Here is a 14,128-nt window from a genome sequence, read left to right on the forward strand (position 1 = left end):
TTGCAGAGGGACTCGGGCATTGCTGTTCATATAAATAAAAGCTGTGTTTGCTTTTGTGGGGTATTGCTGTCCCCACTTGGTGTCCCCCTCAGTGTGTGAATGTCACAGCCAATCTCACCCTGGAGCTTTAAGACAAAGAGGAAAATGCTGCACAAACAAGGGCTGATCCCTGTGTCTGCTCTGCCCTAGGTACAACCTGCTCCCCAAGATCATCGAGGCCAAGTACCTGGATGCCATGGATGCAGAGTACTGAGTGTCCCCAGCCTGCAGAGCAGCAGAGACAGCCCTGGGGTCCAGCCAAGGCCTGGGACCATCCCTGCAGCTTCCTTTCACCACTTTCTTCGTGCTCTGACGTTGGCAATGCACTCCTGTCACAGCTCCACGGGGCCTGTGCCAGACCAAGGGAGCCTTGGACTGAGAGGACGCTGCTCTCTGGAGCTGTCAGGCCAAGGAGCTTTATGGAAAACGCTTCTTTCCACATCCCCAAAGCACACCAACCCCAAAGATCAGCCTGGCTGCACGGTTGGAGCATCCAGAGTTGGCCTGTGTTCCCTTGTTTGAGGATGGGGGGGATTTTTTAATGCACCACATTCTTTTCTTCCCCAACACTAAGAACAGACCCTTGTTTTATAGAATGACAGCCCTGGCCTGGCCTTTGAAATTCCAATTCCCTGTGCATCCAGTGTTCCCAAATTGGTGTTCTGGGTGGGATGGCCTTGTGCTAAACCACTGATGGCAGCAGAGATGGTGACTGTTTTCTCACATTCATGGGTTTGGAAGCACTTGCAATGTGTACTGCTACAACCCACAGCTTTGGATGAATTTTTAATCCCAGCAAATGAGCTGGGAACATTCAGAGGCTGGGCTGGAGTGGCCCTGTGGGTGAAACCCCTGTTGGGTTTGAGCTGTTTGGGCATTAGTTTGGATCTCTCTCCCATTTCTCCTGGGTAATCAAACACAGAATTGTAGGTTTTTGCACAACTGCAGCATTTTTTGCTTGCACCCAGAGGGCAGTTGTGTGGAGGTTGCATATATACATATGTACAGTAGTGCCTATGTGTACATATATACATATGGAGTTGTGTATATATTTTGCATAGATATACAAATAGGCCTGGTTCTTTCCAAATTCACAAAGTGTTTTGTGCACTCAGTGTTACCCACCATGTCCTGACCATATACTTGTTCTCTCTGCTTCAGTGCTGCTTTTTCTCATTTTGAGATATGGTCACTTTTATTCCTTTGGAAGCTGCTCAGTTACTGGTTCTGTTCATGTGTTGCTTTCCTCAAGGTGTTTTGTTTGCTTTCTCTTTCCTGTGGCTTGAGACCTTCATCATTCTGTCTCGAGGCTCCACCATGTGAATTTTTCATTTAATTTTGATGTACAGAATGCAATGAAAGTTTTCCTCTTTTCACCTAATCAATATTTGTTGGTCATTTCATTGTTTCTGTTGTGTAGCTGATTTCCAGTTTCCCTCCCCCTGCCCCTCCCAGATGTTATATTATATTTCTGGATGAATCTTAACTTCTGCTGTCTTTTATATTTCAGTTTATTTAATTTTGCTTGTACTATGGTCAGTTTTCTTATTTGGAGTACTGTGAAACAAAGCTGCCCTTTAGTTCAGTGCTTGGCACATCACAGGTCACAGCTAAAAATGTTCAGAAAATTGTGGACCTCGGTGATGAACTTTGAAAAGAGTAGAAATGAGGGAAGAGGAAGAATGTAAAATATGAATTTATCAGCACAGAGAAGTGTGTCTCACCAGTTGCTTGCCCAGTAAATGATGCAGAGTTTTTTCCTCCCACCCCAGCATGGCGAGGGAAACCAACCCAGCCATGAGGGAGGAAGGCTTTGGGTGCAAAGCTCCTGTGCTGATGCTGAACCAGGCTCAAGCCACTGCAGATTTGGTGTATTTGCACTAAAGATCAGAAGGTATTTAATCTTTGTGGAGCTGCCCACGGCTCTCAAACACGTGTGCAGAACTAATTTTTGCATTTTCTTACTAAACCCTTTGTATTGAGACTCTGGAGGAGAGCAGTGAGAGTTCCTATATCCATGATTTTATATCCCTGGGGGAATTGTAGGGGAAACCCCTCAGCTTAGCAAGCAAAACAATGTCACAGACAGCAAAACCACGACTTTCATGTGGCACCAGGATGATGTGAGGATTCTCAGGGTCAGGGTGACCACCTCAGTGCATCAGAGCAGGGAATTTGGCTTTCAGCAGCCTCAGGGGCAGCTCCCGCATGTCTGACCAGAGCAGGTACAAACCCAAATGTGGTTTCTGACCATTTTCCCCAAGATTCCCTGGCTTTTGAGTCAATTCTGTGGCAGGGTCACTCAGAGCTGTTAGCAAGGGCTGCGTGCAGGAACGGGGGCAGGCAGGATCTCAGAGGTGGCACGGCTCTGTCTGATCTTCAGTCAACAGCAAAAGGGCAGGTGACAGGCAGCAGTTCAGGACCTGCTGGGAGCCAGGCAGTGCAGAGGCTGCTGAGGCTGAAATAACATGTTTTTCCCACAGATGTCAAAAGATTGAAGCAAAGCTGCAATCAGAGGTGTCATCCTCTGGCTGAGTGAAGCTGTAACACACACGTGACCCGTGGGTGAATTCCTGGTGTCTCCACAGGAAAAAGTCCCCTTGGGGGGTGGTTTGAGGGGTATTTTGGGTGCTGTGGCTGGAGGAAGGACAGGATGTGCCCAAGGGAGTGTGACTTTGGTCCTCTTTGAGGCTCTGGGTGGGATTTCCCATAGTGGGGTGGACTGGCCTGCAGGTTTTACCAGATGAAATAATTTTGAGATGCACCTTCCATTTCCCCACTTAGAAGAACCAAAAATGTCCCCATTTAAAACCTTTTTAAAATGTCCCCATTTAAAACCTTTATAAAAGATCCACTTCAGATAGTGTCAAATGGTGCAGAGAGAATTGAAAATCCAGGCAGCAGGGAGGGTTAAATATCAACCACAACTCTTGTTTGTATCTTTTCTTTTCCTTCAGAGGTGTGACTTGAGTGTTTGTGTTTTCTTTCTAGCATCAGTAGGATTCTGTTCTGCAGGGTTTTTGTTCTTACAGAAGTCAGGGGCCAAAGAATCAACTGATGGGAAATCAGCACAGCTTGAGGGGGGGGGGGAAAAAAAGCTGTGCTGGCTTGGACTGATTGAACATTTGAACCTATGTCTCAATATTTGGGTGGAAGGGAGATGTGAGACTCGAGGCCTCTTGTCTCAGGAGGGGTTTTTATGATCCTGCAGAGGATTTATTTTATTTTTTTTTCCATGCCTTTTCTCTTCTTGTTTGCTTCTGGTTTTGCTGACTTAAGTGCAGGCGTTTCCAGGAAGTAGCTGACTAGGGAAGGAGGGTTTGTTCAGAGTTGATTGAGCACTTTAATACTTCTGTGAAGGTTTAAGACAATTAGAATGTAAAAGAAGTTTTATTATAAGCTCTTTATATACGCACAATGCTCTGTGTAACTGTTGCCAAAGAACTGAGTCTGAAAGGTGTCAAGAGCTGTTGGGAGAGTCTGTGGGCTTCACCTGGCTTTGCAAGGTAGGGAAAAGCTTCTGAAACGAGTGGATTTTGGAAGTTGCCCTTTGACAGCTGCCAAAACGATCAGAAACTGGAGATAGAATAAAATTCTACTCTCAAACTTGTAGTTTTTGATCCTTGCATTGAATGTAGGAGCTAGAAGTGAGCTTGACAATTAAAATTGGATTTGTACCTGACTGGTTTTGTTGGTCTGAGACTTTATTTTGTTGCTTTTGAAGATGTGCTGTGTGTGGGATTGGATTTGTTTGTCCATGTAATTGAAGGGAAGTTGGTGAAAAGGTGGAACTTGCTGACCAAGCAGTGCAGCCCTTCCCTTCTGGGATTGCTTAGGGAGCAGAGCTGACAACTGCAACAACCCCAAACTCCCTAACACCAACATTTGAAGTTATTTAATAAATGTCAAGCTCCACTTGGATGTGCTGCAGCAGGATGGGGATGGAGTAAAGGGATTCAGCTGCTTTGGCTCAGGGCTGCTGCTGTGAAGGGGTCCAGGATGAGCCCCAGCACTGTGGGACACAACAGGAGCTTCCTGATGATCCAGGAAAGAAACAGGGTGGATGGCCACACTTCTGTACAGCTGTAGGTTCTTCCCCAAAATTCCACATCCCCAGCTGCACCCAGAGACTTCACAAACTCCTGCTCATGATCTTTGGCTGCTTTAGGAGCTGCTGCTGCACTCTGCTCTGTGGATACTCCTGGGAGGAGGAGGAAATTCCCCAAAGTTTGATGGATTTGAAGGTGGGAGGGCAGGGGTTGGTTTGGGAGGGTTTTTGTGGAGTTCTCAGCAACAAGAAAGAGACCTGAGCTGTCACATCACCAAAAGCAGCTCCTGTGTGTCCCACCAGGCACCATCATCACACATTCATGTTACTCCTTCCCAACCTCTTTTTATTGTTTGTTGCATTCTGAATCTGCCCTTTGCAGTTTTTTTACCTGCCTAGAACATTGATGGGCAGAGTCAGGCGTGGCTCAAGCACCTCTGTTGTGTCCCCCCAAAACTCAGTGCAAGCTGTTTGCTGTCATCTCCTAATTCAGCTCTGCTTCCCCAACCAACTCTACAAGCTGCCTCTGGAATTTCCATGGGGAAATGCTGAGGGGGAATTTTTCCTAGAGAACCTGATCCTGTGTCTGGCAGTGGCTGCTCCTTTGCCAGATAACCAATGATGAAGGATTGATTCACAACTGTGCAGCAGCTGCACCTCCCCATCTCTTCAGAAATCTCCTTTATGGTCCCTGTTCCTGTTGGGATGTCCTCCTTTCATCTGCCAAGCTTCCCAAACAACCCAAATGGACATAATGGGGTGGGGCTGGGTTATTTTCTGTGCTGAGGCCTGAATGTTAGAAGGGAATCATCTTCTCTAATTATTTTCCTGTCTAATTAAGGCATTGAAGGACCAAAGCTTGACCATCCCACTCGTGGCTGCAGCCTTGCTTGCAAAGAGCAAACCAGAGCAGAGGGGAGGGAGTTGTTGCAGTACAAGTTTTAGAATCACAAATTTGCACTTTCCTCTTTGGCTTTTGGGTGTTTTCCTCTCACACTTCCCTGGCTGTGTCTTTCTTTGCCTTGTACAAAACGCTGCGTGAGCTGGGATCACTTTGCTCTGCTCTGATGTCACATTAAATATTGAAGAGCCTGTCCTGGGGGAGCTGCTGCCTTCTGCTCCCCATCTGCTCACTTGGAGACTCTGCTCTTCATCCAGGAGACAAATCCCTGCTGCTGCAGGAGCAGTGTCCCTGAAAGGGCATACAGGAGGGTCACTCAGCCACAGAAGGGGAGCAAAATGCAAAGAATTGGGAAAAACAACTTGAAAATAAAATCTCTCCTGATCTGAGTGATGTTGGGACTTCTTAGTACGTGAGAAGCAGGAGCTCTGCAGCAGTGAGATGTTTGTGATGTGATCAGGAGCCTGCAGGAAATCCTCCTTATCAAATTCAGCATGTGGGGGACTGATTTCAGTGCTGATTTTGGGAGGACTGGGGACAGTACTTACCTGGTAGATCCAGGGGTGGCTCAAGCACCTCTGTTGTGTCTGTCCCCCCAAAACTCAGTGCAAGCTGTTTGCTCACCTGCCCAGCAGCAGCAGTTGGTGTCCTGGAATGCTTTTTGAGGTGAGTTTTCCGTGGCTGGATGGCCTGGGTGGTTCTGCAGGGGTGGCAGGAGCAGAAGGTGCAGCCCTGGGTGCCCTGAGCATCCCCAGTGCTGCGGGGAGCTCTTGGATGGGGGTGACAGAGCTCAGGCTGTGTCCCCTCCTGTCTGGGGCTGCATCTCCTTGGAGCTCTGCTGGCACCTCCCATTGCTCAAGTTTGGGACCAAATTTGATTTCAACAGCACCTCCAGGGAGTGCTGGCCTGCTGGAGCAGGATTTTATGGGAATCACATCTTCATGGAATCACAGAGTAGTTTGGGTTGAAAAGGACCTTAAAGTCATCCAGTTTCACTCCCTGCCATGTTCAGGGACACCTTCCATCAGCCCAGGTTGCTCCAAGCCCTGTCCAGCCTGGCCTTGGGCACTGCCAGGGATCCAGGGGCAGCCACAGCTGCTCTGGGAATTCCATCCCAGCCCCTCCTCAGCCTCCCAGGGAACAATTCCTTCTCAATCTCCCACCCATCCCTGCCCTCTGGCAGTGGGCAGCCATTCCCTGTGCCCTGTCCCTCCAGGCCCTTCACTGCAGAGCTCCCTCCCATTCTGATACTAAAAACTAATTCTGATTCTGGGATTGAGTGGCCAAGTCTGGAAGCTGCAGCCCCTGGGAGGTGTTGGATATGTCCCCTTGGATCTGGGTCATGCTCTGAGGAACCCACAGGTCCAAGGGGATCCCATGGGAGAAGGAATGATCCAGCTGCAGAGCACAGCTGGCGCTGTGGAGTGAGGAGCTGCTGGTTGACCCTGGGAGGGTTTATTTAGCCTGCTTTCATCAGTGACTGAGGGCTCTGCTATTTTTGGAGGTGTTGATCCCCTCCTTTCCCTGCCCTCTTTGTGGGTGTGAGTTTGTACCTTGTCCCCACAAAGGAAAGATTGTATTCAATGATCCTTGTGGGTCCCTTCCAAGTTAGGACATTCCATGATCCTATAAGATGTTACCCCAGAAAACAGAAATTCTCTTACTAAAAACTGCAATAGTTCAGCTCCTAAAAAACCCAAAACTTTACCCAAAGTACACCCTCAATGCAAACCAGCCCCTTCCCCATGTTCCACCTGAGAAAGGAGTATCCTAAATACATAAATGTCATAAATCCTCCCTCATTTCCCCTCCTGCTTTCCCTGCAGGGAGTGTAAATGCAGGATAAGCCCTGCTTAAGAGAAGAAACCTTCCAGGGGCAGACCCAGCTCATCCCCAGCCCTGCATCCCCTCTCCCTGCAGCACAGGCTGGATTTCCAGGGTTTATTTCCCCCCATGGTGTGTAACTGGTTAAATTCTTCGTTGGGAGCCCAGGAGGTTTTCCCCAGGATTCTCAGAAAGGATTTGAAGTGAGGGAGGTCCCTGCTCAGGGATTTCTGGCCCATGGATATTGCACTTGCTGAAGAGGCTCTCCCAGAGCACGTCCCTGATCTGGTGTTGATTTTCCAGTGAAGGATTTCCTTTGATAAGAGCTGCTTGGAGGGGGAGGGAGGGAGGGAGAGGGAATTCCTTGGCTGTATAAGGAAGTTCTGTATTTAAAATGGAAAGAAAAAAGAAATATGCTGTTTAGATATTTCTACTTTTTGTCCAATCCCTGTTTTTTCTTTAATCTGGGTTTCTGTCCCAGTGCTGAGGGTGTTTCTCTGGGGATATTTGGGTAATCCCCAGCACTTGGAGCACTTGAGCATCTCAGCTGTGACTGTACGAGCACGTGTCTGACACAGGAGAGTCTGGGGAGCCAAAAATGGATTATTTCATCATTTAATGGAGAATAACTGCACCTTTTACCTGATTTGGTGCACTGGCAGCATCTGGAGCTGGCTCTGACTTCCTTGGCATCACCCAAAGCAGAGAAGAGCCCAAATCCTGGTGAATGTTGTCACTGGGGATCCTGGGAATTCTCCAAGGAGTGGATTTGTTACCTGCCACAGGATCCAGCATCCAGCTGCCAACTCCAACCTCCTGTAACTCAAAGAGGAGCTCACAAGGACACGAGATTGAGGTGAGGCTGGGAATGGCTGTGTGGGTGTGAGAGCAGGATCTGGGACAATCCAGAGCCTGCCAATATAGAAATTGTAACATTTCTTTTTCTATTATGATATCAATATTGATATATTGATATAATATATATCAATCCCTGTATATTGATATATTATTATACATATAATATTGATATATAACTATGCATATAATATTGATATATTGATATATTAATATTGCTATTGATATATTATTATACATATATTGATGCATTGATATTGATATATTGATATTTTATATATTTATTGATTATCTCTATTATACATATTGATTATATATTTATTTTTATATAATTATTTTTCTATATTGATATTTTATTATACATATATTATTATATCAATATTGGTATTATTTTATTACTATTTGTTGATAATAAATAAATAATGCATATATATATAATGCCAATATTGCAACAATTTCATTGTCCCTGGTCTCCAACCATTGCATCTCCCCAGGTCCTGTGGGATTCCTCTTCCAGCTCTGACCTTCATCAGCATGAGCTGCCCTAAAGCAATGCTGGTGACCCTTATATAAATCTATATTATTTTTTTTAAATCCCAATTCCTAAATGGACAGAACCCCAGGAAAAGGGGAAGCAGTTTGGATGGTGTTAATTTGGGTGATTTTTGCTTCCCTCGGATTTTTGGGATGGGAGATGCTCCCTGCTCTGCCTGGGGACTGTTGGGATGTGCCAAGAGCAGAGCACTGAACCTGCCCCAGCCCAGGGCTGCTCCCTCCTGCACAGGCTGGAGAGCCCCAAAACAGGAGAGAAAAATGGGTGAGAAGTGATTGTGCTCAAACAGCCTCAGGTTCTGTGGCTGAGATGGCCCAAAGGTATCAGAAGTCTTTTTTCCCAGCTGCACTCGAAGAAGAACTCGAGATTTGTCAGTTCTGCTTTTCAAGGTTGTTTATTTGCTCTTATCTATTCCATTCTTTCTCTGACCTGCTGAGATCTGTCCAGCAGGTCAGGTTGTGGCACAGTCCCTGCCCCTGGGGTGGTGTCAACTTTTTATACTAAAAACTACATGTAATTTATTCACAATAATTTTCCAATACCTATCCTCTATGTTAGACAGTCTGTCTCTACTCTAAACCAATCCAAAAGTGCCACCATCACAGCAGAAGATGCAGGACAAGAAGAAGGAGAATAAGGACAGGACACGCCCAGATTCCTCCATCTTGCCTCTTGAACTCCCAATCTAAAAACCCCAAAATTCTTCTTTTTCACCCTGTGATAAATTCACTATCATTCTACTCAAACCCTTGTGGCTTGTAACTCCACACAACGTTGGTAATTGTTTTTCCAAGGGCTAAAATCAAAGGCACAGGTGTTTGTGACTCTGTGCCAAGGTCTCTGAGCCCCTGCCAGGGTCTGCAGTCCTCCAGGGCAGCCAGAGGAATGTCCTGGGTTCTGATAAAACAAAGCCCTCTGGGGGTGTGGGGACCCTGCAGGTACCTGGGGGTGGATGCTGAGCAGCAGGAGGGACCTGTGTGGCACCTTCTGGATGTCACTGCATGGATTTCCTTTGGATGAAGCGCCAAGTGCCCCTGTCCAGAGCAGATTTTATCATGATATGGGTTTAAATGTTGGTGCAGAGCTGGGGAGGAGCAGGGTCAGGTGGGGACGTGTTTCCCTCACCTTCCTCACCAGGACACTCGTGGTGCTCTGCCAGGAGCTTTGAAATGTGAAATGGCCAAAAATTTCATGGATAAACTGCCCAAAGAAGAGCCAGGCCCTAGGGATGTGATGAGGGGGTTTGCCCTGTGCCATGGAGGGCATGGAAAAAGGGATTATTTAGGGTGGCTGCGTCTTCAAACTGATGATTTTGTCAGTAATTTTCCCTCCTCCATCTCCTGCTTGGGTTTAAACTAAAAAGGGAGTTGGGGTATTCCTCCCTGCATTTCCCAGCCCTATAAAGAGCTGAAATACCTTCCTGGAGTGACCCAGGTGTGGCAGGGTCTGTCACAGCCCCCAGATATCCACGTGCCAAGCAGCAAAGCTGGGGAGAAGGAACCACTCATTCCCTGTGCCCTGAATTTTGGGGGGATGCAGAGCCCAGAGATGGACCAGAAGAGAAAGCAGCAGAAATGTTGGAGCCAGCCAAGGGTCAGAAATATGAATTTTTCAGTGTGTGAGCCAAAAAATCCCAATTAACTGTAGATCCTTTTATTTTATTTCTTTTTTTTTTTTTTTTTTTTTTTTCCTTTTAAATGTTCGGGGTGGATTTTGTGTTTGTTTCTGGCCCCAAATCCTGCTGGTTTTCATCGGGAGTTTGATGTGCTGAGAGCCGGTGCCATCTAGGGGACAGAGAGGAGAACAGGGACAAGGAGGAGAACACCGGGACGGGTTGCACTCCCAAAACTCCCAAAATTTCAGCCCAATCCCCTCCATCCCCCGGGCACTGGGGAGCCCCTGGGCTCAGAATGGGAACCTGGTGGCTGCAGGACTTCACTCAAGCTCAACCAGCCCCAAATCCTCTGTGAAAAGCAGAAATCATGGAATGGTTTTGGTTGGAAGGACCTTAAATCCCCTCCCATCCCATGGGCAGGGACACCTTCCCCTATCCCAGGTAGTTCCAAGCCCTGTCCAACTTGGGGGCATTTTAAATTTTTTTTTTTTATTTTATTAAATTTCTTCTCATTTTGTTAAATTTTTTTTGTCCAACCTGACCTTGGACACTTCCAGGCTGTTGCCTTCAAGCAAAAACTTCTGTCCAAAGCCAGGCACCAAAAAAATTGCCAGGAAAGGTTTTCATGGAGTGGTTTGCTCGCAGGGGGACAGAGCCCTGCCAGCTCCCTCTCCCAGCTCTAGGCTGATGTCCTGCAGCAATGTCCCCTCCTCCTGCTGTGCTTTGGGAAGGGTTTGGCCAGGAAAGGTTTTGCTCTGCGTGGGGAGGGCCCAGAGGTGTTACAGGATCACAGAATTATTTAGGGTGGAAAAGCCCTCGCAGATCACCCAGGTCCCCCAGCACTGCCAAGGCCGCCACTGACCATGGCCCCAAGTGCCACATCCACGTGGCTTCTAAATCCTTCCAGGGATGGGGACTCCAAACTGCCCTGGGCAGCTGTGTCAGGGCTGGATCCCCTTTCCATGAAGAAATTTTCCCAAATATTTAATCTAACCCTCCCCTGGCCCAGCCTGAGGCCGTTCCCTCTCCTCCTGTCCCTGTTCCCTGGGAGCAGAGCCCGACCCCCTGGCTGTCCCCTCAGAGCCACAAGGTCCCCCTGAGCCTCCTTTGCTCCAGGTTTTTCCCCAGGCACTGACATATTTTCTGAAAAATCCCTTCACCAGGATTTTTCTCCTGAGAAGCCTCAGAAAAGAAAGGTAAACAGTAATTATCTGATTGCTTGGAATGTGGTTTGGAGGTTGCTCACCAACAGGTGCATCTTGGATTGGTTTCATGTGAATTATTTTTAATTAATGACCAATCCCAGTCCAGCTGTGTCAGACTCTCTGATCAGTCACAGGTTTTTATTATTCATTCTTTCTAGCTTCTGATGTATCTTTTTCTTTAGTGTAGCTTTGGTATATAATTTTAATGTAATATCATATCATATCATATCATATCATATCATATCATATCATATCATATCATATCATATCATATCATATCATATCATAATAATATATTATATAGTATATATTAATTTATTAATATTATTATCTTATCTTGATTCTATTAGTTAATATTATATTAATTATATAAATTGGTATTTATTAGTGTATTATATATTATATATAATGTATGATATATGATATGATATAATATATGTAATATATAATATATAATATATAATATATATTATGTATTATATATTATATATTATGTATTATGTATTATATATTATATATTATATTATATATTATATATTATAATAGACTAAATATAACATAACATAACATAACATAACAATTATATTCTGAGAACCTGAAGTCAATTCTCATCTCTCACCTCATCCTGGGGACCCCCACAACACCACCTCAACAATTGGTGACCACAGGCACCAAAGGGGATCTTTCTCCATCTGACCCCCCAAAATAAATCTGTTCTCTTACTGCACAAAACTAAAACCAGGCTCTTCCAAACCTTTGGGAGAGCCGCAGGGGGAAAAGCTGCACTTCCATCACTTTTAATAAATCACCAGCACTAAGGATAACAAATAAAATCACCAATAAAAATCTGGCAAATGGGTGAGCACAGCCTCGAGCCATGGCTGAGGGCTTTGTGCTGGAGACTTCACCTAAATCACTTTTTTCCCCACTCTTTCCTATTTCACTCTTTTTTTCCCCCCCCTCTTTGTTTTACTCTTTCCCATTGTTGGTTTTTTTCCCCCTAATTTCACCAGTCCCTCTGGAAATCCTTTTGGCACCCACCAAGGGCAGCTTCAGGGTGGACGGGAGGGACTGTGGACAGAAGTTTGTTATCAGGGGCTTCTCTCCCGCCTCCTCATCCCAAATCTCCCTGCAGCTCATCCCCACGTCCCCAGGGCAGTGCAGGACATCGCGGGGAGCCTGTGGGCACATGGAGAAAGGGGAAACCCCTGAGAGCCCTCCCAGGTAACCAAAATTTGTAAATCTCCACCAAAAGCCGCCTGTTGTCCGTGCAGGCTCCAGCAGAGGGAGTGTGGCTGCACGGAACAGGATTAAAACACTTCTCTTCAGCAAATCCACCTTTGGAGATGAATTATTGGCAATGAATTATTAGCAATCCTTTGGATTGTTATCCTATGACACTTCCAATTACTCCTCACCTGCTCAAACAGCAAAATTTACTGGGAGCCTTTAAGAACAACAAAAAAGTTTCATTTTATTAATTATTAAGGTTTTTTTTCTATTTTAGGCAGGACCAATAAGAAAAAAAAACACCCCAAAATCTCTTTCAGAGATTTAAATTACAGGTAAATTTAAAGGGTAAATTTGAAAATCGCAGGTAAATTTTAAAATTACAGGTAAATTTAATGGGATTGGACCCCAGGGCAAGGGATTCATTTCTGGGAGATCCAACCCTGTCTTGGGTACCCCATTCCCACCACTTTATTCACTTTATTTTTGTTTGCTGGGTGATCCCAGGGAGATGTTCTTGATGCTCATCAGGGCTGGTTGTGGGAGAGCCTCAGGGGGAAAGCAGGAGATGCCCATGGAGAGAAGGGGATGGGATTTGGGTCACTAAAACACCTCAGATTTTGTTATTCCTGATCACAGCACCCACAGAGAAGCTTTGGGTACCCCAGGCCTGCTCATCCCGAATTTCCCTGCAGGTAAAATCCACCCTTAGAGATGCTCCTTAAAAGCTGAGAGTGCCAAGGGATTCATTTTATCCATCTGGGAGGGAGAAATGTCAACATCTGTGCTGCAGGGGAGATGCTGGACCTGGAAACACCTCGGAATTAATGAGATTTCTACAAATTTGCATATTAATACCTGCGCCTATTACCTCGCCATTAGACTTAATAGGGCTCAATATTAACAATTAATTGTTAATAAAGCAGCCATTTGTACATGAAAATGGAATAATAGATCTGGGCACTGAAGTGCTGGGAGGATTTTGGCTGCCTCTCTTCTTCTGCAGGTGCAGGAAACTTTTTTATTTTGTGATTTCTGCTTCTTGATTTTTTTTTTTTTTTTTTTTTTGACATGGAAAATCTTCCTTGGGGTTGATCCCACCTTGCTCCAGCATCATCCCTGCTCCTCCAAACCAAAGGCAGAAAGCTCCAGTGAGTGCTGAGCTGAGGCACGCTGGCCATTTCCTCCCCTTAATTACCATTAAATGCAATTAGTGCTTCCCAGCTCGCCCCAGAGGCAGTGTCTCAGCAAGGTCACCGTGGCTTGGTGCTGGAGAAATGCTGCACTGAGGGTTTTAGCCAGAAGAATGATAATTATTTTAATTATTTCTTCACATGAAAATTGGCATTTTCCCTTCTGTCCTCCTCAAAAGCAACCCAAGCAAGGAATTTGCCCTCTGGCTGCTTGGTGAGTGTCCCCAAGAGCTGGGAGTGAGTTTCTGTCCCTGTTTTTGCTCCCTAAGTTATGAGAGCAGCTCATTTCCCTGGAAAGAAATGGGAGAAAATTCCCCTTTGGAGTTCCCAGACCTGCAGGAGGTCAGAAAGGGAAAAGCTGTAGGTTGCATCCTACAGAAATGGGGCTGGGATGAGACAAGAGTGGGGTCAATTCTGCTTCTTGCAGGATTTTGAGGCTCTGCCAAAAGTCCTGGAAGGGCAGGGCAAAGGAAGCCCAGGAAACTCCTCATGTCTAAAATCTCCTTTTCTCCTTCCTTCCTTCCTCGCTGCCAGGACATGAACTCGACCTCTGTGCATGAACCAGCTGCTTCCCAAGGATGCCTCAAGGAAAAAATCCTCCTTCCCTGTCCCTCCTTAGTGCATAGTGGTGTTCTCCCATAAGCAGCCTCCAGGGAAGCTGGAAA

General features: G+C 46.0%; 1 protein-coding gene across 5 annotated transcripts in view; it reads left to right on the top strand.

The window, feature by feature from the left end:
- The window catches only part of SLC4A11 (solute carrier family 4 member 11), a 98,206-nt gene extending 94,485 nt beyond the window's left edge, over positions 1–3,721 (top strand). For all 5 annotated transcript variants that reach the window (XM_063157858.1, XM_063157856.1, XM_063157857.1 and 2 more), the window contains one exon: positions 190–3,721. In XM_063157858.1, the coding sequence (XP_063013928.1) occupies positions 190–253 (64 nt within the window). In that variant the 3' untranslated portion in view covers positions 254–3,721. The remainder of the gene's footprint in view (positions 1–189) is intronic.
- The last annotated feature ends 10,407 nt before the right edge of the window (positions 3,722–14,128 follow it).

This window comes from Melospiza melodia, chromosome 5, assembly GCF_035770615.1.
Source record: "Melospiza melodia melodia isolate bMelMel2 chromosome 5, bMelMel2.pri, whole genome shotgun sequence".
Lineage (NCBI taxonomy): Eukaryota > Metazoa > Chordata > Aves > Passeriformes > Passerellidae > Melospiza > Melospiza melodia.